Genomic DNA, 26,086 nt, shown 5'->3' on the forward strand with positions numbered 1-26,086 from the left:
ATAGAACCAACTCATTAACTTTTACCTAACTCATTAACTAGTTTCCAATTTCTAGCTATTGATGATGTGGCAACATGGATGGATCCATCCTTGGTTTCAAATATAGAACCAAGGATGCATCTATGCATGGATGCATCCAAATATAGCACCCCTTTGGAGTTGAGTTTTTTTACTTTTGATGCTATAATATAGCAATAGAACCAAGTATAGCATTGCATTGGAGTTGCTCTTAACTGTCAGAAACTATGCGGGACGTAGTCCAGCGACTTGAACTAGAATATGACAAGTCCATATATCTTGTCTATGCAATTTTTTTGAAATTGTATCCTTATTTCTATGCCTTTCCGCTACTTCATCACATTTAAAATTTAAAAATGAATTTTGAACGGATTTCTAAAAACATAAAATATCATGAAAAACTCGCAAAATTCATTATTCACTAAAATTAAAAAGAAAATCAATAATTTTTGAATATCATTACATTTTAATGAGTTTTAAATAATGTCAGTTGAATACCAAACACAATTTTAAATTCTTATGAATATCATCAAAAATTTTAGGATAATTTAAGATTCTAACTAAATATTTCAATATTCTATTTACATTTTTTTTAAATCTGAACGGACAAGAATGAATTTTTTTAAAAAAAATCTTAACTCAATAAAATTCTTTGAACTCATGAGGGATAAAATTGGTCCTTTCAATGTTTTTAACATGCTCCCTTGGTCCTAAAAATAGTGACACTCTATCTATTTACCCATGTGAATCTGCTTGGAAAAATTACTATACATATCATTTTTCAATCCTCTTTTTTTTTGTCTAAAAAATAAATAAATAGAAACACAGGAATTTTCACTAGAGAAATGATGTTTTTCTCAACCAAAAACATTAATATAAATATTCGATGTAACCTACATTGGCTTCCACAGTTCCAGTTGTAACTTTCTCTAGATCATCAAAGCTCAATGACAAGAACATTAATCGACTGAATTTGAATAAGAGCCCGGAGGATATGGGCGTTTTAATCCTAGACCCGAGTCACATGCACCATGTATGCACAAAAAGCATGACCCTAATAAGGCGTTTCAGCATGTCTTGGGGAGCCACAAGGACAGAAACTATACAAATAGAAGACTTTTACTGCTCTTTCCATATGCGCCCGGTGACCCTTAACTTAAGCTCTTCCCTGTCCCCACCAGAAAAAAAGAGTGCTAAATTTCTCGGAATGATGAGACCATCAAGGCTGTCACGAACTTTTCGATGACTGTCACGAATACTCCTCGGAACCCCTTGCCATGTTAACTTCCGCCCATACCCACCAACTTCCAGAGAATAGCTAAACTTTTTGGCCTCGCTATCTTCTCCCATAAATCTCAAGAAAGATATGTAAACAGGTGCCATACCTAGCTGGAAAGCTTCAAAATGCAAGCAAAACTGTCTTCCATAGCAATTGAAGACCTGTATTGGATACAAAAAAGTCAAGGTCAGGTATAAGAGTGTATTAGTCATATATAGACTTTCAACAACTAGTTATTGTTAAAGCAATTCAAAGTGAAAGATTGTACTAAAATATTGGGTAATTTACATCTCACACAGACAAACACATACATACGTATGTTACTAGGTTACTTATAATATTTAAAGCTACAATCTACACTTAATTTTGACTTTATTAAGCCGATGAGTTTAGTAATGCCAGAAAAAAAACCCTCAAAATAAAGCTTAGATGGGTTTTTCAATCTCTACTATTTAATAAACTAGTTTTGTTTAGCTCAAATTGGTCAAGTTTAATATATTGGACTATCACTACCTGAAGCTCAACATATACTATTCAACTTCAACTAATTTATGTAAACAAACTCGTGATCTTATTTAAGCTTAATGTGTTTGCTAGAGTTCAGTTCAGAAACTACCTAATGTTTTTAATGAGTTGAAGTCCTGATGCACAGTACATATAATTTAGTCAAGTCTATAAAACCCATAGATACCCAGTGCCTTGTAGTCTTGCAATTCTGCTGATACTACGCACACTAGAGGTTGAGGGTTCAAACTAAGTGAAAAAATTGTGTGCATGAGTATTTGGATTTATGTGTGATTGAGCAATTCCAATTTGTTTTATATGTAACTACAGAGCCTAGTCCCTAGATGCTTCCCATTAAAACTAAAATAATAACTTGACCATGATAATCAATGCATGGACTACAAATGAGCAGAAAACTAAAACTTCTGAATTTTTCGATACTTGATTCACAGTGGTGTCTACATTGCTAACTACTGTTGTTGTATACCTCAAGTATAGAATCATGTAATAGTGGTAGATTAGTAGTGGACAGCAATACAACAACACATCACAAAAGAAATGTGTGGTTTAATATAGAAACATATATTAACCAAATGATCATAATTTCATGTAAAAACAACTTACAGTTAGCATCCAGGTAGCATTTTCCACTTCGTGAGGATTTGCTTTAACATAGCGATGATTGAATGTACATCCATCATGCATGTCAACATTGTGATCATCTTTGAGATGGGTAACAAGGGTCGGAATGTCACTGGAGATAGAGCACTCAGATCCAGCATAAGGACAACTGTAAGGACGAAATCGACAGTGTTGTTCATGCTTGAGTTTGCTGTAGTACGGAAAAATATCATCACAACCAAGACTTCGGTATCTGCAGGGGAGCTCCAATGATTCAGCTACTTTCTCCAAAGCCAAACACCTAATATTTCCAAGTTCAAGGCGGCAAGTTGGACAACAATTGTGCACTCTGATTTTGCAGTCTGAGCATAGTGTGTGGCCATTTGGGCACTAAAACAAATTAAAGAAAAAGAAAAGGGATGTCAAGTCAAAACTGCGGAACTGACGTGTTATAACAGAGTGAATTATCTCCACTCGAAAAGAATAAAAATGATGGGGAGAATGGATAGCAAGATGCAAATATGCAGATGTAATCTTCTCCTGACACATAATATCAATTCAAGGAAAAGACAACAGATGACTAAGAAATCAATCAATCCTCAAATACGGCTTCCGGCCTACAGGGTCAAAAGAAACTAGTTTTCCAAAAAGAACCAGCCCTTGCTCTGTTGGAGCTTCTTGTACCAACTCTTGCACAGCACCAAATTTCATCACAGCCAACACCAGTAAACTGAATCTAGCCTGTACTTTCTTAGAGGAGATATAGACTGATATCTCCCAAAATATATTGTAAAGTTCTATACATTAATCTAATTATGATGGCTTGAGTTGTCAATATAAACTATTACCCACTTTAAGAAGATATTTATTTGTTAAAAGTGTCTACTGTACAATAGAAGACAGCCACAGGTATAAATGGTATGCTCACTAAAATGATCATTTAAAGACTAGTCCAATTAGATTATGAAGCATGTGCTTATTTAGAAATTTTATTGTCTGAAAAGGGAGTTAGCTGTGACAAAGCTTATTCGTGTTTCCGCTTAAAAAAATCAATAAATAGATGATTGCCACAAGAATAAAGGGGGGAAAAATCCTCTCAGATCGAAATTGATAAACAAAATGATGTGTAAAGATGCCAAAATTGAAAACGTGAATTCATAGACATCTTATCATTATTTTACGTGATCTTTACAGTCATTCTGATTTTGGAAGTTCTATATATCCAAACAACGTGGTTCACCAGATTACAACAAGAAAATTTGTTAGGTATTAGGAATTTATTGACAAATAAAATATGATGTCTCAGAAGGTAGCTACAAACCATATCTATTTATTTTATCTTTAGACATATGTATTACTTCTCCGTTGCACCTAAAATTAATGCATAGATTTCCCTCTTTTCCTCCTAACAACTAGTGCTAACAAACATCTAGCTCCCAACTTTTACTTTGTACTTGCCACCATCGATTGGCTATGGATAAGAAAACAATTTCATGATTCAAAAATTAGTAAAAAGCAAAGTACATGCTGCAGTTAAATGTTATAACATATTTATATCCACGTACAAAAAAAAAAGCATAACATGAATAAAATTCAAATGTTAAAGCAATTCCATCTCCAAATATGGGTAACAAGCTACGTAAGGCTCATAAATATGATGCAAGAAAATTAACAATTACATGCAGCACCAAAGAAGGAAAGTTAGACTTTTACACCTACATGTCTGAGCATAGAAGTGTCACAGACCTGATATATGGGAGGATACATTAAACTCGTACAGACAGCACATTCAAGCAGCTCGTGCACGCCATTGGTTGAAGGCATTCCATGCTTATCACCCAATCCAATGCCAGTCTTCGCAGGAGTATTACTTTTCTCTGCCTTTGCTGTTACAACATCATACTTCACATACTTGTTGTGGGAGTCAACAACTTCTTTGCAAACACCACCACCTGGAGCCATATATACTTGCTGGAAGATATTGCTGATCAGCGGCTACTGTTCAATTCCACCTACAGGCTATAATACTGTGCGGATTATGTTGGCTCTCTATGGTCTGCAAACAATTCAGGACCAGATTATGTAAGTTGATCAATGAGAAACATGTGAAACATGACTACCACAGATGCTTATTGTACTACTCTTCTATTACGTACAATCATAATGAGAAACAAAAAAGGTCTCTTGCTAATATCAATACGAGTGTAAAATACTATTATTTTCTTAGCTTCTATGAAACCATTAGTTAGTATAGTTGAACTTGGCAAATCTCTGGACACCAGGACTCAAGTACTTAATAGGTTCTAGTACCAACATCGATAAAGAATGCACCTAAGGGATAATTTCCAATTCTAGTATATGTATTAATCATCTAGTTATCACAAATAATAATATAAAAAAACCCAAAATCAATCTAAATTTTTCCATCTCTTTGACAATTAATGCCAGTCATCACTTCCAATTCATTTCCACATCCTTTGAAAATGACATATACTATAAATACACGTTTCAATCTGCAAGTCGTAAGTCTTGCATAGATATCATAACTTTCCTAATGCAAAGCCAAGATGTCAAGAATTGACATGTGACTCTGTGAGAGCAAATCACCCCATATCTGCAATCTAACCACCCGATTTTTACAAAATAACAGGATGGAGTAACCACCTTGAACCGAAAACCCCAAGTACCCAATCAGATGAAAACAACATTGCAAAGATCAAACTTCAAACATGCTTCATATCACAAATCAAACCACCACTTTCAATTTTTCCAGCAACAAAACACATATAAAATCAAACACCCCATCTTCCAAAATTACCAAAATTGCAAAATGTCAACATTAAAGACCCAACCTTTCATTTCAAGAACACAGAAATTACCAAATATAGCAAAATGTCAACATTAAAAACCTAACCTTTCATGTCAAAAACACAAAAACCAACCAATCCAAGTCCAGGGCAAGCAATATGTCAACATATAAAAGATCCCCTTTTCACATAATTTCACAAGAATCAGAATTAACAACAAAGAAAATGACTTTTTACCGGCACAAGATTCCCAAAAAACAATAACCCTAGTAATCAAAATGCAAAACAACAAATAGCCCAGATGAAAAAATCAACAGCATTGTCTAGTACCTTGTTGAATAAATCCAAAGAAAAAAAAAACATAAAAACAGCATAGAGACTAGAGAGAAATATAGAGGAAAAAACAAAAGGGAAAAACGTGTGTACGAGAGCTCCGGCAAAAAAGCGTATTACCCGGAAAAATAGGAGCAAGACAAGAACAATAATATTACTTACTGGTGAGATGGGCATGCACCAAGATTTGTCTCTACCCCTTTCTTTTCGCCCATTAGTTTCTCATTGTGTTGTCAGTTGTGCACAGATGAGATGATGTGAAATTGATAAATATGTAAAGGGTGCCCTTGGAACTGTACAAAATTTTGATCCGAAATTTTGATCCGATCAGTATTAAGCGGTATGGTTTAATCAAAATTGGAATCTTTATCTGATTTGTTAATGTTTGAATGCAGTGTTCTAAAAATCCCCGATTTAACCGATAAATCTCCGATTAATCCTCTGCAAGATTGGCCACCGATCCAATTTTTGAAATCCGATTAATCCTTACATATATTTCATAATCGAAGTATATGTGATAAATTATTAAAATTAAAATACTGTATTACTTTAAAGAGCTATTAACCAAAAAACCCAATCAACTTTTTATATTTTTGCCAAAAAACCTTTAAACTTTTCTTTTCACTAGCAACCCCAATAAACTTTACTAAATTCATGAAAAAATTTAATCGGAGTTACTTATCTTTTACATAGACTAATCATGATTAACACATCTTATGTGGCAACATGACTAAAATTAATCAAAAAACTAAAAAAAATTATTTTTGTGAAGATTTAACTACAAGATCTAAAATAAATATAGCTTATGATTTTGATACAAACTTTCGTGTCCGTGAATTTTAACAAATAATCATGATGATTAAGCATCTGTTTGGGAGTGCTGTTAAAAATTGATGTGCTGTCAGAAAAAGTGCGGGTAAAAAAGTGCTGTTATATAAATCTGATAATTATTTGCTAATTTTTTTTGATATTTGCTTATTTTGAGTTCTAATATAAAAAAAGAATTTTTTTTTGGTGAATTTTGATAGTGAAATTTATAACAGCTTCCTGCAAAAGCTGAAAACAGCTTTTTTCAAAAGCATGTGAGGATTTGTTTTTTCTAAAAGCAATTTTTCAGCTAAAAGCTGCTTTTAGATTTAACAAACAGTTTTACACCTGTTTTTTAGCAAAAAACTGTTGTTGCTGTCTGCAGACAAAATATAACAATTCAAATAATAGAAGAAAAAACAAAGGGGTGAAAAATCTGATATGTGACAAGTACATCTTCACTTATTTTCATATTATTTTTAAATCAAAATTATAAAAATATCATACTATAAAATCATAATCCACCAATTATCCTTAAGTAGAATATATATACATATGACTCGTAGAAGTTAGACACTTAAGTAGAATAATTAATATAAATTAAGTTTAAATAAATTATAAAACGGTCAAAATAATATATTATTTGGTACAAACGATGAAAACACTTAGATCTTCCTTGTAGCGTGGGTTTATAAAATTATAATATTATAAAATATTAAAGAAAAAATTTATATTTATTAATGAATAGATAACATGTGGCACATACATGTATAAAGAAATGCAAATAAGGGAAACATACTTAAATTTAACCATGGTTTATATTTTTATATAATTTAATAAAGTTTATTGGGGTTGTTAGTGAAAATAAAAGTTCAAAGGTTTTTTGGCAAAAAAATGATAAGTTGATTGGGTTTTTTGGTTAATAGCTCTACTTTAAATATGAATAATTATAGAGTTTATGAATATAGTAAATATATCAGTTACCAAATAGCTAATATAATAATAACTAAATATTAAATAATATTTTAATATTAAAATAAACCCGATTTATCCTTCCGATTAATCCCCGATTTCCGATTAATCCTTGAATCGGTAGCTCAACCGATTAGGTCCGATTCCCGATGTCTGTAAAACTGTTTGAATGAGTTAATTTCTGTGAAGTGCGCTTGTGCTACCATTCAGAGTTATTTTAATTTAATCATAAAAAATATTTAATTAATTAAATTTATATATAGTAATTTATTATTTATAAAATAATTTTGAATATTAATATATTCATTATTATTTTTCAACTTTAACTATTATTGATTCGTTATTTCTTCGTTAGATATATTGAAAGACTCTTTCGTAGTATTCATATGACTTTTCTTATATTTGAATTAGTTATTGGAATGAGAATCTTATATTCAAATTTCATCTTATTTTTCATTCTTGTTAATCTTATTTTTCATATTATCCGATCAAATATCTTGATTTTAACATGACTCGGAAATCAAAATTGGCTAGTGACGACAGGTAATCAAATAAATTTATTAAAGGAAAACATTATAATTTTAATAGTTTAAAGCTAATTTTAACATTATATCAAAACTATAAATTCTAACAATTAAATGATTGAATTGGGATAATTTTATATTCAATTGTGAGATATGATGCTTTAAAGCTATTGGATGGGCATTGGTCCGCCTCCCACGTTTGAAGGCTATCATGGACACGGAGCCATGTCCGATTCGAAAGTTTGAATTGGATTCGGGTTAGATCTGTTTTTTATTTTGAATTCTGTGGAGTTCAAATGTGATCAGAACTAAGAGGTGACTTGTTTACACGACAACTTGAGCTAAATTCTAATTGAAATATTTAGGCATGTTTCAACAATTGGAAGTTTCTCGCTGAATATGTGATTCGAATGTTTTACGAAATTTGTCAGGTGATTTAGTAAAATTATAATTGGAGTGCATCTCATAAATAAATGCAAGTATATGAATAATAGATTTATTAAAATTTACAACATATATGCTACGACTAAAACGTGAGGTGAGAAAATATGATCTTAAATGATTCTTTCAAATAATAATTATAGAATCGGTTGTAATATAATAGATTACACCTTTCTCTCAGCAATATTGCAAAACGAGATCAATTTTATTTTTTTGTTTTAAAATGGTCCGAATAGTTTTTTTTATATCTGATGATGTTGTCTTGATTTCGCTTCCTAACAATTGGATATTGTTATGAAAAAATGTGTGACGGTGTTTATGTATTAAAAAAAGTATTCAATTCCATTACAATTTTGTTCATATGAAGCATAGGTATTATTAAATTACTAAAATGTAAGTAGGTCATGTAAGGGATCAATGTAAATTAGTGTCCTCAAATATTATCAGAGATCAATTAATTATAGTAATATTTACGTCTATCTCTGATTATTTGGTGGAGGATTTGTTTGCTTGATTCTGAATTGGCTGTTTATCTTCGAACAAATAACTTACTACTCCCTCCGTCCCATTTTAACTGCTTTTAACTTTTTTACACGTATTTTAAGAGTTAAAATGGGACAGAGGAAGTACAGTACATGAGTAGTTTAATTTAAGAGTCAAAGTCAGTCGACAGGTTCCAGAAATCTTCATTCGGGGGGAGTATCTTGCTGCAGACGGCTGGACTTTTGTTTGTCAATGCATGCACTTGTCTCGTTCTTTCGTCATTTATTCCATCACGGAGATTTCATAGTAAATGCAAATTTTAATTTATAAACCAATATTTTTAGTTAAAATCTAGCATGTCATTTAACTTCCAATCATGATTAATTATAAAATTTAAAATTTTATTATTTTGCCGTCAGAATTTTTGGAGCCGATACTGCTTACTAGGATTGTCAGATGAATTATTCGGATGAGGATTTGTTTTTATCTATATCCGGATTTGAATCAGGAAATTCGTATCTACATTCATATTCATATCCGAATGTGAAATTTTCCAAAGAATAATATGTCACGGATAATATCCGGATCGAATCTGATTTTTAACCAGATTTTTTTATTTTTATATAAAAAATTCAAAGAAAAAATAGTAGAATTATTTTTTTAAAGTTGAGTTAAGAGTTAAAGTTTTTATTTATCTTTCAATATAAATTTGTTATCTTTAAAATATTAAACTCAATGATTTATAATATATGTTTATTACATTTTTACAATTATATAAAATTTGAATAAATATATTATTTTTTGAATGCAAAAGTAAATATACACATTATATAATATTATATAAATTATATAATATTTAAATATCATATATATTTAATTTTAGATTCTGATATTATTTGAAACAAATAATTCTATATTCATATTCGCACTCGAAATTATGGGATTCAAATAGTTTGGGCGAATATCAAACTATGGCGAATTTATTTTACAACCTAGGACCGCTCTTTTATCGTAAATCTCCAATCATGAAGATTGTGGCGAGTCTAGATGAGAAAATGTAGCAATGAATAAAAGTAAAAACTATGGGCCGGTCCAGCTAAAAATAAGGTACCGACTTTAAGATCATAAGCCCACAATAGATCATCCTTTCATTGTATTAGAAATTAGAAATATACCTTCTGCTGACATCATTCAAGAAGAGAGAATACAGTTAGCAATACAGCTGGCAATACAGCTGGCTGTTGGGCCTGCTAAGCGAGCCTAACTCCACAAGAGTATGATATTGTCCGCTTTGGGCCTAGCCCGCACGGTTTTGTTTTTTTGGCACCTCCCAAAAGGTCTCGTTCTATTGGAGTTGTTCTAGCGGCTTATATTCTAGCTTTCGGCCCCTCCCACAACCGATGTGGGACAACTCCTAACAATCTCCCCCTTCACACATCGGGCTCGACACCTGTCGAATTCTGCCTCCTAACGTGTGATCGGGCTCCCCTAAGCCCAAAGCGGACAATATCGTACTCTTGTGGAGTTAGGCTCGCTTAGCAGGCCCAACAAAGTGGTATCAGAGCGAGGTTGGAACGGTCCGTAACAATCTAAAGTGGGCTCCAGAACGGGCCTAGGAAAAGGCAGATGGGCTACCCAGAATGAGTTTAAGGATAAAGGCAGGTGGGTCTTCCAGTTTGGGCCTAGGGGAGCCCGATCACACAACAGGAGGTAGAATTCGACAGGTGTCGAGCCCGATGTGTGAAGGGGGAGATTGTTAGGAGTTGTCCCACATCGGTTGTGGGAGGGGCAGAAAGCTAGAATATAAGGAGGCAGAACAACTCCAATAATACGAGGCCTTTTGGGAGGTGTCCAAAAACAAAGCCGTGCGGGTTAGGCCCAAAGCGGACAATATCGTACTATTGTAGAGTTAGGTTCGCTTAGCTGGCCCAACAAGTGGTATCAGAGCGAGGTTGGAACGGTCCGTAACAATCTAAAGTGGGCTCCAGAACGGGCCTAGGAAAAGGCAGATGGGCTACCCAGAATGGGTTTAAGGATAAAGGCAGGTGGGCCTTCCAGTTTGGGCCTAGGGGAGCCCGATCACACGTTAGGAGGCAGAATTCGACAGGTGTCGAGCCCGATGTGTGAAGGGGGAGATTGTTAGGAGTTGTCCCACATCGGTTGTGGGAAGGGAAGAAAGCTATAATATAAGCAACCAGAACAACTCCAATAGAACGAGGCCTTTTGGGAGGTGCCCAAAAAAACAAAACCGTGCGGGCTAGACCCAAAGCGGACAATATCGTACTCTTGTGGAGTTAGGTTCGCTTAGCAGGCCCAACACTGGCAATGCAAGTTGAGCATAGATACAAGCTGGCAATACAGCTGGCAAGTTAGTTACATAGATACGGAGTTGTGTTGGTATTATGCATAGGTAGCTTCTCTATATATATATATATACAGTGTAATCAAGTTTGTACAGAAGACATTTTCTCAATATACAGTTTTATCATCTCCTTCACATTGCTTTGCCTGGTGGCCCTGTGCAGGAACCTTTTTTTTCCCTCCTCTTTACGGGATATTGAGGATTCGAATGGCTAGTTTTTTATTATCTTCCTCTTATTTGTAGTTGTAGCCTTGTAAGCATACATGGAGATCAAGAGAATGTTCAAATCGTTCCGCTTATAAGTGCAATTTATAGAGCAAAGCCCAAACATTACCATAACACATTCTTAGTATTTGCATGTTGTAGTTAAAAGTTCAAACCAAGTATTCGAACACCACTCTTCTTTCTTAGTGTAATAAGAAAACAATATGCATTGAAATATAATAAAACATACGAAACAAATAAAGGTCTGATTCAGTTTCATCATCTATTTAAATTATAAATCCTACTACATATTTCAGTATGTTTTTACTACTTTGTCCCTCAACATTTTATGTATCTTCAAAGTATTGCCATTATATACGGAATATTTATACGGTATAAACAGGTGTTCAAATCTCAGCCACACATTCTTCTTTCTGGGCTTCTCCAAGATAACTAGGGTTTTCAAATTTGAAAACATTTGGTCTAAACTCTCGCGCCTGAGCTTCATCTCCCTCCGCCATTTCGCCCTTTCATATCACACTAATCATCTTCTCTGACATTTGGTTCTTGATTTTATTCAAATTTGAATTCCTCTGTGTGTATCTATCTGTATCTCTCCTTCTTACTCTCATATATTCGTCTCTCTCATATTATAATATATTGCCATTGATGATTGATTGTTCTTGCAGAAGCTTGATTCAAGGATATTTTGAGGAGTATTGATTTATGATTTGAAGTGCAGCTGGTAAATCAATTCTCCGATTAAATCTCTCTCGCCGCAGTTGGTAATCGGTCTACCCCTCTCTGTTTCTTGATTTACTTTAGTTACAGTTGATGCATATTTGTTAGTATTTGTTCGAATATATATTTTTTGCTTTTTTTTTTCTTTTTCAGTTTCACAGCTTGAGATGGATGTTGTTTGATATGGCCAGTTTGTTTTGGAGATGGATTATTGTGTTTTATTTGTGCAGTACAACTATTTGATATAAGTTCTGAGAGAAATTTTAACTGTTTTTTCTAAATTTCAGATTCTGAGTTATATAGAGATATGTTGCTTTTGTACACATAGATTTTGTGACGCTTTACTCATTATATATCGGGTAATTATCTAATATATGATGATGCATTCAATTTAATATATTTGCTGGTGAGTTTTGTTTGTGTGTCAAACCCTAAGTTATAAACATAACACTATTGATGATACAAGTTCGAAAGATAAATACTAAAGGTGATAGAAGACGAAGAGTTTTAATTAAGCTTAAATTGCATCTGGAAGCTATTTCAACGTATAATACTGTCAGTTTGTCAAAACACAATCTTCTCTTTTTACAAAATATATAATTAAGACCATGCTTTTCAGCATGTTTTGCTTACTAACGTATTTTGTTACTTAATTATATTGAGGACTTAAGTACCGGAAAAAGACACACACACATATATGGTAAAGTATTAGGTTGTTTATCATTAGAGAGACTGGGACATGCTACAAAAATTAAGTTACACCTTTTTGATGGTTTTGTTCTATACATGACAAACTGACGATATTGTTGAAATGGTTATGAATTTGTTATAATATCTTAACTGATTTACATTTGAGTTTCATGTTTTGGAGTATTTTAATTATGCGAGTTAGAGTTTCAACTCTTTAAGTTCTAAAAAGGAGACTCTTGAACCTGGTCTGGGACTGTGTTTGAAATTGAACTGAATTAATACTGGACAGAATAACACATACTGGACTGAATTGATATTGAATGCTAATATTTGCACAGTTTTAGTCCCAAATATTCCTTTTATATTGTTACTCATCTTCACTTAACATCACCTGCAGATAGTCATAAGCAACGGATAATCAATCGGCTTGACGGGGCAGGGCAGCATTCGGATGCCTTTGATTTCGCAACGGAAAGAAATTTCTATTTAAATTATAAATCCTACTACATATTTCAGTATGTTTTTACTACTTTGTCCCTCAACATTTTATGTATCTTCAAAGTATTGCCATTATATACGGAATATTTATACGGTATAAACAGGTGTTCAAATCTCAGCCACACATTCTTCTTTCTGGGCTTCTCCAAGATAACTAGGGTTTTCAAATTTGAAAACATTTGGTCTAAACTCTCGCGCCTGAGCTTCATCTCCCTCCGCCATTTCGCCCTTTCATATCACACTAATCATCTTCTCTGACATTTGGTTCTTGATTTTATTCAAATTTGAATTCCTCTGTGTGTATCTATCTGTATCTCTCCTTCTTACTCTCATATATTCGTCTCTCTCATATTATAATATATTGCCATTGATGATTGATTGTTCTTGCAGAAGCTTGATTCAAGGATATTTTGAGGAGTATTGATTTATGATTTGAAGTGCAGCTGGTAAATCAATTCTCCGATTAAATCTCTCTCGCCGCAGTTGGTAATCGGTCTACCCCTCTCTGTTTCTTGATTTACTTTAGTTACAGTTGATGCATATTTGTTAGTATTTGTTCGAATATATATTTTTTGCTTTTTTTTTTCTTTTTCAGTTTCACAGCTTGAGATGGATGTTGTTTGATATGGCCAGTTTGTTTTGGAGATGGATTATTGTGTTTTATTTGTGCAGTACAACTATTTGATATAAGTTCTGAGAGAAATTTTAACTGTTTTTTCTAAATTTCAGATTCTGAGTTATATAGAGATATGTTGCTTTTGTACACATAGATTTTGTGACGCTTTACTCATTATATATCGGGTAATTATCTAATATATGATGATGCATTCAATTTAATATATTTGCTGGTGAGTTTTGTTTGTGTGTCAAACCCTAAGTTATAAACATAACACTATTGATGATACAAGTTCGAAAGATAAATACTAAAGGTGATAGAAGACGAAGAGTTTTAATTAAGCTTAAATTGCATCTGGAAGCTATTTCAACGTATAATACTGTCAGTTTGTCAAAACACAATCTTCTCTTTTTACAAAATATATAATTAAGACCATGCTTTTCAGCATGTTTTGCTTACTAACGTATTTTGTTACTTAATTATATTGAGGACTTAAGTACCGGAAAAAGACACACACACATATATGGTAAAGTATTAGGTTGTTTATCATTAGAGAGACTGGGACATGCTACAAAAATTAAGTTACACCTTTTTGATGGTTTTGTTCTATACATGACAAACTGACGATATTGTTGAAATGGTTATGAATTTGTTATAATATCTTAACTGATTTACATTTGAGTTTCATGTTTTGGAGTATTTTAATTATGCGAGTTAGAGTTTCAACTCTTTAAGTTCTAAAAAGGAGACTCTTGAACCTGGTCTGGGACTGTGTTTGAAATTGAACTGAATTAATACTGGACAGAATAACACATACTGGACTGAATTGATATTGAATGCTAATATTTGCACAGTTTTAGTCCCAAATATTCCTTTTATATTGTTACTCATCTTCACTTAACATCACCTGCAGATAGTCATAAGCAACGGATAATCAATCGGCTTGACGGGGCAGGGCAGCATTCGGATGCCTTTGATTTCGCAACGGAAAGAAATTTCTATTTAAATTATAAATCCTACTACATATTTCAGTATGTTTTTACTACTTTGTCCCTCAACATTTTATGTATCTTCAAAGTATTGCCATTATATACGGAATATTTATACGGTATAAACAGGTGTTCAAATCTCAGCCACACATTCTTCTTTCTGGGCTTCTCCAAGATAACTAGGGTTTTCAAATTTGAAAACATTTGGTCTAAACTCTCGCGCCTGAGCTTCATCTCCCTCCGCCATTTCGCCCTTTCATATCACACTAATCATCTTCTCTGACATTTGGTTCTTGATTTTATTCAAATTTGAATTCCTCTGTGTGTATCTATCTGTATCTCTCCTTCTTACTCTCATATATTCGTCTCTCTCATATTATAATATATTGCCATTGATGATTGATTGTTCTTGCAGAAGCTTGATTCAAGGATATTTTGAGGAGTATTGATTTATGATTTGAAGTGCAGCTGGTAAATCAATTCTCCGATTAAATCTCTCTCGCCACAGTTGGTAATCGGTCTACCCCTCTCTGTTTCTTGATTTACTTTAGTTACAGTTGATGCATATTTGTTAGTATTTGTTCGAATATATATTTTTTGCTTTTTTTTTTTCTTTTTCAGTTTCACAGCTTGAGATGGATGTTGTTTGATATGGCCAGTTTGTTTTGGAGATGGATTATTGTGTTTTATTTGTGCAGTACAACTATTTGATATAAGTTCTGAGAGAAATTTTAACTGTTTTTTCTAAATTTCAGATTCTGAGTTATATAGAGATATGTTGCTTTTGTACACATAGATTTTGTGACGCTTTACTCATTATATATCGGGTAATTATCTAATATATGATGATGCATTCAATTTAATATATTTGCTGGTGAGTTTTGTTTGTGTGTCAAACCCTAAGTTATAAACATAACACTATTGATGATACAAGTTCGAAAGATAAATACTAAAGGTGATAGAAGACGAAGAGTTTTAATTAAGCTTAAATTGCATCTGGAAGCTATTTCAACGTATAATACTGTCAGTTTGTCAAAACACAATCTTCTCTTTTTACAAAATATATAATTAAGACCATGCTTTTCAGCATGTTTTGCTTACTAACGTATTTTGTTACTTAATTATATTGAGGACTTAAGTACCGGAAAAAGACACACACACATATATGGTAAAGTATTAGGTTGTTTATCATTAGAGAGACTGGGACATGCTACAAAAATTAAGTTACACCTTTTTGATGGTTTTGTTCTATACATGACAAACTGACGATATTGTTGAAATGGTTATGAATTTGTTATAATATCTTAACTGATTTACATTTGAGTTTCATGTTTTGGAGTATTTTAATTATGCGAGTTAGAGTTTCAACTCTTTAAGTTCTAAAAAGGAGACTCTTGAACCTGGTCTGGGACTGTGTTTGAAATTGAACTGAATTAATACTGGACAGAATAACACATACTGGACTGAATTGATATTGAATGCTAATATTTGCACAGTTTTAGTCCCAAATATTCCTTTTATATTGTTACTCATCTTCACTTAACATCACCTGCAGATAGTCATAAGCAACGGATAATCAATCGGCTTGACGGGGCAGGGCAGCATTCGGATGCCTTTGATTTCGCAACGGAAAGAAATTTTTTAGGTAAAAATTCAGTCTTTCTAACATGAGCTATGCATGCAGTGTCACATAGAAATCTATCAGAAGCGAATTGTGACGTTTGCGTGATCCTGTGGGGAAGCCACAAGGTGTGATGGGTTGGTGGCTTATTCGAGCTGTTAAGAATTGATGGATCATGCATATATCTTCAACATATTGGTAAGAATTGAAGGAGAACAGGACACTACTGCATCAAATAGGTTCAGATGAAATTTAGTTCACATATTAGAGCAATAGAAATCCTATGATTTTTAACATAGCAATATAAATAATGTTCTTCCTCTCAGATGTTCGTTTTTCAGAGATTGATTCATGTAGATAGATTTGAGAATGAGTATTATTTTATTATGATAATTATATGTTCTTTAATGAGAGTTTGAGTGTGCTTACTGACACTATTTCAGACTGGTGATTGATGATTCAGAAGACAATTAAATAGGTGTAGAGCAATTCAAATGTAGGATATAAACTTGCAGACTTATTTCATTTCTGTTTGACGAGTTATAAATGTGATGTAGAGCTAACACCCAAAGTTGTTCCACATCGGATTTTGGACTTGCCAATTTGTTAGGATCTGAAATAAGCCATGTAACTACACAAGTGATGTGTACATTTGGGTATGTTCATCTCTTATGTTCTCAATAAAATGCTCAAGTGCGAAAGTTTGTTCTTTGCATCGTGCTCACTGCTGCTTATTTCTGTAGATATGTTTCACCGGACTATTTAAGTGCAGGGATGCTAAACAAAGGGAGTGATCTTCTTGCACAAAAAGAGGAAGCTGGGAAAAATGTACAAACTTTTTTAGTTGATTTCTTTGCACTTGCATTTAGTTAAATTTTATCTGCCCTAATAATAATTTATTAAACTTTTTTAGTTGATTTCCAGTTATTGCACTAGCAGAATCCCTTGATGCCGAAATCAAAAGATGGTCCACTGGGAAGGAGGGGAACTTGCGTGCATTGCTCTCAACCCTGCAATATGTATGTATAAGGCCTTGCTTATTATTGCTGCACAATATACATTATGCTTTGCTAAGAAGTTTTTGTTTTGAGTTTACACTCTTTCATCTTTAGAAATAGAGGTCACAGTCAGGCTGACACTTCCGGATTGCATGCTCCTTAACTAATTGACGGAAAATCGTCCTTGCTCCCAATTTAGATATACTCTTCTTTTTGTGGATAATTCAGAGAGCTAAATATGAAGCTCTTAACTAGAGCGGGCATATTATTTCAAGCTTTTGACTTTAATATTAAAAGAATTGCATTGCAGTCAGTGAGGATTAGATTCCTTCTGAATTAAATAATTTTATCCTATAAAAGCTCCTCATGATTACACCGGTTCCTGATCTTTCAGTGTTATACTGTTCTGCATCCCTTAATAGAATATCTAATCAGTTAGTCATGAAGTTCCTGGACAAAAGATGACTCGGCATTGGTTAACATAGTTCAAGATTAACAAACTAACTAATCGCAGCCAGCATTTGATTTTCTGAACTTCTGTCTGCAGATCCTTGGTCCTGGTAGTGATTGGCAACCAATATCCCTGACAAATATTATAATGTCTGATGCTGTAAAGAAAGCTTACTGAAAAGCCACTCTCCATGCACATCCAGACAAGTTGCAGCAGCGAGGGGCAAGCATCCGGGAAAAGTACATTTGCGAGAAGGTTTTTGATCTCCTCAAAGTATGTATATAGTTTCCAATATCTGATTCGTTTTTGGCAATTCTACTGGCAATTCTTTAGGTAATTGCCTATAGAAGTTGATTTTGGTCTGGATGCAACTTGCAAGAGCTGCTGCTATAATTTTTGTTAGTTGTAATTTATTTTGAGACTACTGTTGCTGAGTATTGTACTATTGTTGCAGAGCTTTTTCGAGAAGCTGTTACTTTTTCCCAAATGCATCCCAATCCAATTTCAATTTATAATTCAAATTCTAAGTCTCAGCAAGGTAAATTGTACTCTCTCTTTCTCTCATGTATGAAATATAATTTAAATTTCAGATTTAGTAATCTTTTATATTTTTAATCTTGGCCTTTCTCATTTTTTTGGGTGATAATTTAGTGTTGCTTCGTCTTGCAGATGTAATTATAATTCGACTAATATACATGTTTTTAATCCATTAAAAATATATTTTTAATGGAGTTGCTTTGCACTTGAGAAAAATATATTTTTCATACTGTTGGGTATGAATATACATGTAGAAAAATACATTCTACACTATCCTTTTTAGCGTTTCTTCTACTGTTTGCTTAGTAGTAAGCGCTATGCAAGTGTAGAAATGAATTAAAACTTATGTCTTAAAATTTCGCAATGACCTCTCTTGGTGTATCTATCAGTTAAATATCTGGTCTGAATACTTGACTTTGCATGCAGTTGATTATATGAAGTGGCTACAAAATGATATAAAATTTATCTTCCATTTTGTGCTGACATATATTAAGTTTCAATCAAATTGTGTGATTTCTTAGTTTTTTGCTCTTGGTTTTTTAACAGTGAGTCAGTGACAAACTTTGAGCATCTCGAAATGCGTTGTCCAAAGCTTGACGTCTCTGACGAGTTCACACTTGGTATCCCTGGATACACATCTGCATTTTCTCACTGTAGTAACAAGGTGACTATTGCCGAAGTTTCTGGGGGGACGGGAGAAATAACTATATTGGAGCAATTCATCCAAGAACATGTAAACCCTTGAGAATTTTTTTTTTTATTTCATTTAGTTAATTAGGTTTCAAATATTAAGTATTGCACCAGAATTGTTAAACTGTGAGACATAATAATTTTCTTAGATGGATTTGGTTGCGCTATTATTGCAAATAATCTGTTGCAAGAGCCTTGCATATTTTTTTGAGCACTGTGATTATATAACAGCCAAGACTTGATTTCAGGAATATACTTTACACTTCTTTATGTGTACTTTAGTGTAGTTTATGGTTTTACCTTGCTGCTAATATGTTGATTCAATAGTCTTTTTTTTTTATTTTTGCAGAAATAGAAAAAGTGATCACCTAAGGCTTATTGCTGACAAATTTTCTGCATGTTCGGTAGGAAAGGTGGTCAGATTTTAGGTGTTGTCTAACTTGGTTTCCTTTATTCAGTAGGGAGGCTGCTCTCAAAACACAGTGATGATGTTGCTTTAGTAAGATGTGTTGTTTTTACTTAACAAAAAGAAAGAAAAAACTGATAATTATGTCTAGGAGTACAAATATCCTGCATCACTTATTATATACTATTATTTGAAAATTTAAAAATCAAAATTGTTGATAATCATTTTTAGCTTATAATCTTTATGGACTTATAAGTCGAAAGCAATTAATTGATAAAGTTTGGGTAACTAAATTATAAGTCGATTTTCGACTTATAAATCAGAATGTAAGAAGTTAAAAATTCTAAATTTTTTAGCACCTTAATTTTAATTTAGGCCAAAATTTATCTTCACTCATACAAATTATAATTTTACTTTTAAACTTAATGGATCTATATAAAATAATTTATGTCTACATATATATATATATATATATATATGTATATATATATATAAATTATTTTTGCTAATTCAATGTCAAATAAATTCTGTTTAGGTTGGAGTTGAAGTCAATTGACATCATAAAGTATCAAATATTGATGGCTACTTTCAAATTTTGAAAACAACTAATATTTGGGTCTTGCCTTCCTATTTTTAAAACACAATTTAAATTTCTATACTATATTTTGTACAATTTTATTTCTATAAATTATATTTATAGTTATATATATTTGGGACACTAACACGCTAACACGAAACGAAAAAAATTATTATGGGTTCTCATTTTTTATACACGAAAGTACACGAACATGAAAATACACGATAGATTTCGTGTCGAATATAGATTTTCATTTTGGGTACACGAAATACACGAAAGTAAATGAAAAATTTGTACATGATTATATATTTGTTATATGTTATAATATATTATATATATAATTGTGTAAAATTATACAAGGAAATTTATATTAAAACTATTTTTAATTAAAATTATATTAATGTATTTATATACAATCTACATGAAAAATATACGAAAAAAACACAAAACGTTTCGGATCGTGTACGGGTTTCAAATTAGGTACACGAAACCAATAACGGGCGGATACGAGTTTCACTTTCGAGTACACCAAACGAAAGTATACGAAACGAAACGATTGCCACCTTTAATCGTACCAAATATTGGACTAATGAGATTAGCTATATTATCGGATGTTTTTCAGTTTAGAATTTATTTTAGATAAGAACAAAAAATAGAAAAAAATTAAAATAATTTTCATCCAAAATCAAAAAACCTCAACTATAATCAAATACAAATTTATTCAAACATATTTTTTTCAAAAACATTATTTTTCAACGCCATGCGGAGCGGGCAAACATACTAGTCAAGATAATAATGAGTACTTCTTTCCTGTGAAAGCCTGAAATTTTTTCTCTTCCTTGTCTTCCTTGGTCTCCGGCTTCTTCTTAGCTGCAGAGCACTCTCCATCCAAACCACAAACCACAGATGTTCCAACATGTTTCTTCGAATCAGGAGCTGCTGCTGTCACTTTGCCATCTAATCGCCTAGAAACGCCGCTAAAAGGCCTAAAAACAACATCCTTCTCCGCTTCCATAACATCTTGATCAGCTTGCTCATCCCTCGTCTCGATCACTTGAGGCTCTTCATGATAATCCAGCGGCTTCTCAAACTCTAGCTCACAATCCGTCTCAAACAACGACACAGCATCCTTAGGCATCGCTTCTACAATGTCAATATAATACTCCTGATTTTCATGATTCACCATAATCGTATCTCCAATAGTAAGACATGCAAAGTCCCTCAAGAGCCTCTCCATCACTTCCTTGGGATTCTCAAGATTCTTCACAAACTCACTGCTATGAGGCTGCACCTTCAAGAACCTCCCCTTCGAAAGACCCGTGTACTCAATTTCCACGAGCTGGCCTTGTTCCAAACTCAAATTTCTCATCATCCAATCGGGAAGAAACACACTGCCCTCCTCTGCACTAAACTCGAGAACTCCACAGTGCGAGACTTTCTCCAAGAAAGGATTGGTGATCATGAAAGTCAAAGGGTACTTGACTTTTCTCGAAAGGAGAACGTCAAGAGCTGAAGCAGGCATTATGATTTTGTTGCCAATTTCGCAGTGTGGCTTGTTGATGTGGGAGAGTGGATGGCAGAACAAGGTGAAGCCTGGTTTGTTGACCGCATGGGATTTTGAATTTCCAGCCATTGGAAAAAGTTGTTTGTGATTTTCTTAGGGTTTGATTATGATGATTTATGCGTGCCAAGTTCGGGAATTTATAATACTGTGTTTATGAAAACCTACTCCTATTAGTCTTCTGCTTTCTTAAGTATTAACCGACAGGCGACAGGAAACTAAAAAAATATTTCAAGTAACATAAATAAATATCTTGTGTAAACGAATATTTCAGGTAAAAAGAAGAATAATTAAACCTAAGTGAAATATGTACTTATTTTCTTCTGTTAAAGTTAGAGTGAAAGAGTAATATTCAACAAAAGTTAAATTTATATAAAATAATAAAATTTTAAAAAAATAAGTATAAATACAAAAATATAATAATATACGAATATTAATATCAACAAATTTGAAATGGCAAATTAAATTATTCGAATACATGTGCTAACCATAATAAATATTTCAGCGACTTTTGTTCAATGAATTAATCTTATTTTTTTACTATTGAAAGTAAGTTGAAAATTTGTTTTCAAGCCTACACGACTAATGTGATATTTTGCGATGAATAAAATTATAAAAGTAATCCTATGACTCGCCAGCTGGAGACAGGTACAGGTCATCCTTTCATTGCTTAGCCATTGCAGGAATTTATTTTATGGGTCTTTCTAGTGTGTGCCAAGGGCACACATTAAGCACTAAATTTGATGAGTTTAGTGGATTTTGATTGGTGGAGTTTGGTGTAAATGCAGGGGGCCATCCATATTTATGATTACATGACCAATAAGAATGCACCAAACTCATAAAATTTAGTGCTTAGTGTGTGCCCTTGGGCACACCATAGAAAAACCGTTATTTTATTGCCCAGATAAAGTTTTTTCATAAATTTTATCATCCATCTTCTTCCCCATATAATAAGAAATCAATGCATTGAATTATATGAAAACAACGAAAATATTCTGATCAACATATTCTAAATTTGTGCTAGCATTAGGTTTTACTTTTTACTGAAATTATCCCTCCATTTTATTAGGAGTACACTGCGTTCTTGGGCATTTTAGTATTTTTCTCTTTTTGTGGATCTTCAATTACCCATCGGATCTGACCCGGACTTCTCCTATACTATTTGTACGAGAGGTGCAGGTGCTTATCATCGGATTGGTGTTTCTCTACTGGGTTTTGCCCAGTTCTCTACGGTTTCTTTCACGCTAATTACGAGGAGTTGGGGTAACTGCTGGCGGAAATCATGGGGAGTATACATACTTTCCTTTTCTTCTGGTGGAATAAACTCACAATTCAAAATTTGAGATCGAATTACCAGGTTTGCACAACCTTCACTTAACAATTTTGAATTTCTTTCTCAGTTCTGTTAGTTTTGTTCTTGATTGAGGAATTTTATTTTTGTCCCTTTGCTTGCCATTCTGTAGTAGTGTAGTCTGTTTCTGTGTTTCGTTGCAGGTCATGATATATCTACGGCTTTCAAGTCTTCCGGGAATAGTTGTGTTTTTAATAGTCAATCAATATCTGGTCGTCGTTTACCTTATCTCAATCATTCTTCTCCAGGTTTCTCAATATGCTGATGCATCTAAATAATGTACCATGAAGCGTTCTTCTCTCACGTGGTTTAATTTATCTTCACCTGCATATAATCATGATGGTGTAGGGGATTTTGTAGACAGTACACCAACTGCAAGAAAGTTGAATTTTGTAGTTCTCTGTATATTGCTCTCCTCGATCTCTGATTCTCGCAAGAAACGTTCGTCAAAAACCTTCACTCTTCCAGCGTCTAGGATTGATCCTAGCAAAAAAGAGGTGTCTGACAGAGATCAACAACTATTGAGGTCTTTCAATATCGTTACGACTCTTGGTTTATGGGTGTCTAACATAGGTAAGTTTTGAATTTTATTTGACATTGCTTGATTTATTGATCTAATATACAGACAGAAGATTCTCATGTTGCTGCACTTAGAAAGCTTTTTTCAGTAGATAACATAGGTGATTGCATCATTTTGTAGATTACATGCATTTACTGCTATTATTACTCTTAAACTTATGCTTTTTAAGCAAGACCTCCACTTAACAGTAATAAGCACGCATCCTCTTATATAGTATAATTTCAGGCTTCATGTTATATTGTTATTGTTATCAAGTTGTATTGCCTAAAATTTAGGGACTGGTTGTGGCAGATCTGTGCTAGAAATGGGTGCTGCATTTGAAAAAGCATCTGGAAAGGTAATCTGCCTTGTGCTTGGGCCCTCTTTCATTCGTATAACAATTATAATTTATGCTAGATAGAAAGGAATCAAGAACATACTTTTATATATTGACTCTGGAATATATGATACAGAAATTTCCTCTGAAACAATGTTTGATGAAACTATAATATAGACTAATTGCCTGCAATGTCAGGCATCAACCGAAACTTTGGTCAAACAACACCACCTTTGGAACATTCTGGTGAGAGTTTCATATACTTTCAGTTTGCTAACATGTATTAACATTGTGTATGTTATATGAAATTGATTTATGTTTTTATGTTATCAATTTTGTGTTCCTAATTTTTGACATGATCTGGCCGAAATATAACTGCTGTCGGCTCACACTCTTCTTCTTCATCAAAGAAAGGTATAGTTCTATTCTCATTAAAATCACTTCAGATATCTGGGATTATGTATTTTTTTAATTATGTTTTCCCATTTTGTGATGGGTTTTTGAAACTCAATACTTTCATTCTATTTGATCAAATTAATTTTGATTTCACAAAGTTGAAGTTAATATTGTTTCTAAGGTACTTGCTATGCCAGTGTATAAGGTAACTGGTAAATTTTTTAGAGCTAGAACCAAGCAGTCATTGCATAAGACTAATTCATTAGATGCCATGTTCGACTCTGAAAACAGTTTTGATGTAGAGTAGCCATTGCATAGGACTAGCCCATTGGGTGCCATAAATATGTTGAACTAACTTTTGTTGTAACATTGGTTTCTCTTCTTATTTATCAAAACCTTTTTTAAGATGCATTTTTCTTAGGGAATCGTATTGAAATGGGTAAACAATAATAATCCTTTAAGGTAACTTTGTTCACATTATAACAGTTTCAATGGACTAGCTGTAAATTGAACGCGCCCGATAGAAAATGCACTAGCCTACACAAACAAATTGTCACTATCTATAGATTTACTGTAATTTTTGGTATAGTAATTCCTGTGGACTTGCAGCTTGACACATTTAAAGTTTACATGGCACAAAGCTACTTAACCCAGGTTATGCTCTAGGTAAAGCATTAATTGTTGGAACTTCCGACAAAGTTCAAAAAGTGGATCAAAACTATCAAGTCTCCCAGCAAGTTAATTCGGCAGTTGCCAAATCTGCTGTATTCAGTAACGAGTATGTATCCATAGGGGCTTTATGGGTGACTGTCACATGTAATTCAATTGCCAAGGCTGCTGCAGAGGTTAGCCAACATGCTAAGGAGAAAGTGGCACTTGCCGAAGAGGAACAAAGAAGATAAACGACTGGTGAAGAGGAACAGGGAAGAAAAACCATGTAGTACTCTTTAAAATTATGCTTCTAACCCCTACATAGGCTCATATAGAATCTAGATTTTAGCGTTTTGTATCCATGCTCCCCTACCAATGTCAAAGGCAACTGGTAAGGTCAATTAAATTAACAGGGTACATTGTGGAGGTGTCTACTTGCTTGGTTGCGAGTTAGTGTAATATATGTATCTTGCCCAAAAGTAGAGGAAAGAGAGTTTATAAATGATTTTTTTCTATTTTTTGCATGTATTTTATATTGTTTATCCGATTGTAATATTTCATGCATTAAAAGAATTTTAATCTTCAATAAAAAAAATTAGTAAATTAGTTTATTTTCACTTTGTATAATTGATAATACACAGATAAGATGAAGAATCTTGCACGATTTATAAGTTGTTGGTTATCTCAGAAATAACATTTTTTATACTTTGTTAAGACTACTTTAATTGTTTGCTCTTTTTTTTTAATTTATTTTTACGGAGCACAAGTTTCTTTATTTATTTAATTTTATATTTTTTAATTGTTTTCGTGCCCATGGTCAAAAATACACATTGATGATAAGGCTTTTTTGTTTCAAAACCATGCAATGCACAGCTCTTATGAAAAATTAAATAAAATGATCAACTCCGTGCACGAAACACGGACAATATTACATGAGTTTTTTTTGTCTCGACAAAGTTTGAATTACAATTCAAGAGAAGAACTTTAGAATACTCGATGAGACCTTGAAAGTAAAAACAATAATAAAATAGTGTCATATATTTTCTCATATACATTTTTTTT

The 26,086-nt window shown here is 33.0% G+C and overlaps 3 protein-coding genes and 1 long non-coding RNA gene across 21 annotated transcripts; 2 read left to right on the top strand and 2 right to left on the bottom strand.

Moving 5' to 3' along the window:
* Positions 1-831: 831 nt before the first annotated feature.
* On the bottom strand, positions 832-5,888 carry LOC108224800 (E3 ubiquitin-protein ligase SINAT2). Of its 6 annotated transcripts, none has more exons than XM_017399522.2 (4): positions 5,725-5,888; positions 4,169-4,478; positions 2,426-2,812; positions 832-1,458 (listed from the first exon to the last, which is right to left on the bottom strand). In XM_017399522.2, exons 2-4 carry the CDS (start codon positions 4,382-4,384, stop codon positions 1,138-1,140), a joined length of 924 nt encoding a protein of 307 aa, XP_017255011.1. In that variant the 5' UTR covers positions 4,385-4,478; positions 5,725-5,888; the 3' UTR covers positions 832-1,137. The 6 variants fall into 6 exon arrangements, with proteins under 6 accessions (XP_017255011.1, XP_017255014.1, XP_017255012.1 ...); XM_017399525.2 differs by lacking the exon at positions 5,725-5,888 and adding an exon at positions 5,683-5,701; XM_017399523.2 differs by lacking the exon at positions 5,725-5,888 and adding an exon at positions 5,560-5,697.
* A 5,900-nt stretch (positions 5,889-11,788) lies between these two features.
* Positions 11,789-18,491, top strand: LOC108203579 (uncharacterized). 2 transcript variants are annotated; one of them, XR_010284760.1, is made up of 12 exons: positions 11,789-11,950; positions 12,045-12,140; positions 13,184-13,580; positions 13,675-13,770; positions 14,814-15,210; positions 15,305-15,400; positions 16,445-16,708; positions 16,954-17,166; positions 17,254-17,338; positions 17,424-17,529; positions 18,056-18,214; positions 18,414-18,491. It is a non-coding gene; the product is annotated as an uncharacterized LOC108203579 (long non-coding RNA). The 2 variants fall into 2 exon arrangements; XR_010284759.1 differs by having other exon boundaries at positions 17,435-17,529.
* Positions 18,492-20,953: 2,462 nt separating this feature from the next.
* On the bottom strand, positions 20,954-21,802 carry LOC108226378 (uncharacterized). The gene has a single exon (XM_064080233.1). The coding sequence runs from the start codon at positions 21,800-21,802 to the stop codon at positions 20,954-20,956; it is 849 nt and encodes a 282-aa protein (XP_063936303.1).
* Positions 21,803-22,704: 902 nt separating this feature from the next.
* LOC108226379 (uncharacterized) lies at positions 22,705-25,539 on the top strand. 12 transcript variants are annotated; one of them, XR_010284147.1, is made up of 5 exons: positions 22,705-23,087; positions 23,225-23,329; positions 23,430-23,654; positions 23,953-24,391; positions 25,040-25,539. XR_010284147.1 is itself a non-coding variant. In XM_064078966.1 (4 exons), exons 1-4 carry the CDS (start codon positions 23,366-23,368, stop codon positions 25,049-25,051), a joined length of 411 nt encoding a protein of 136 aa, XP_063935036.1. In that variant the 5' UTR covers positions 23,110-23,365; the 3' UTR covers positions 25,052-25,539. The 12 variants fall into 12 exon arrangements, 1 of the variants encoding a protein (XP_063935036.1); XR_010284138.1 differs by having other exon boundaries at positions 22,706-23,087; positions 23,225-23,654; positions 23,937-23,998; positions 24,176-24,391; XR_010284139.1 differs by lacking the exon at positions 23,225-23,329 and having other exon boundaries at positions 22,706-23,087; positions 23,330-23,654; positions 23,937-23,998; positions 24,176-24,391.
* The last annotated feature ends 547 nt before the right edge of the window (positions 25,540-26,086 follow it).

The sequence above is a fragment of the Daucus carota genome, chromosome 6, assembly GCF_001625215.2.
Source record: "Daucus carota subsp. sativus chromosome 6, DH1 v3.0, whole genome shotgun sequence".
NCBI lineage: Eukaryota > Viridiplantae > Streptophyta > Magnoliopsida > Apiales > Apiaceae > Daucus > Daucus carota.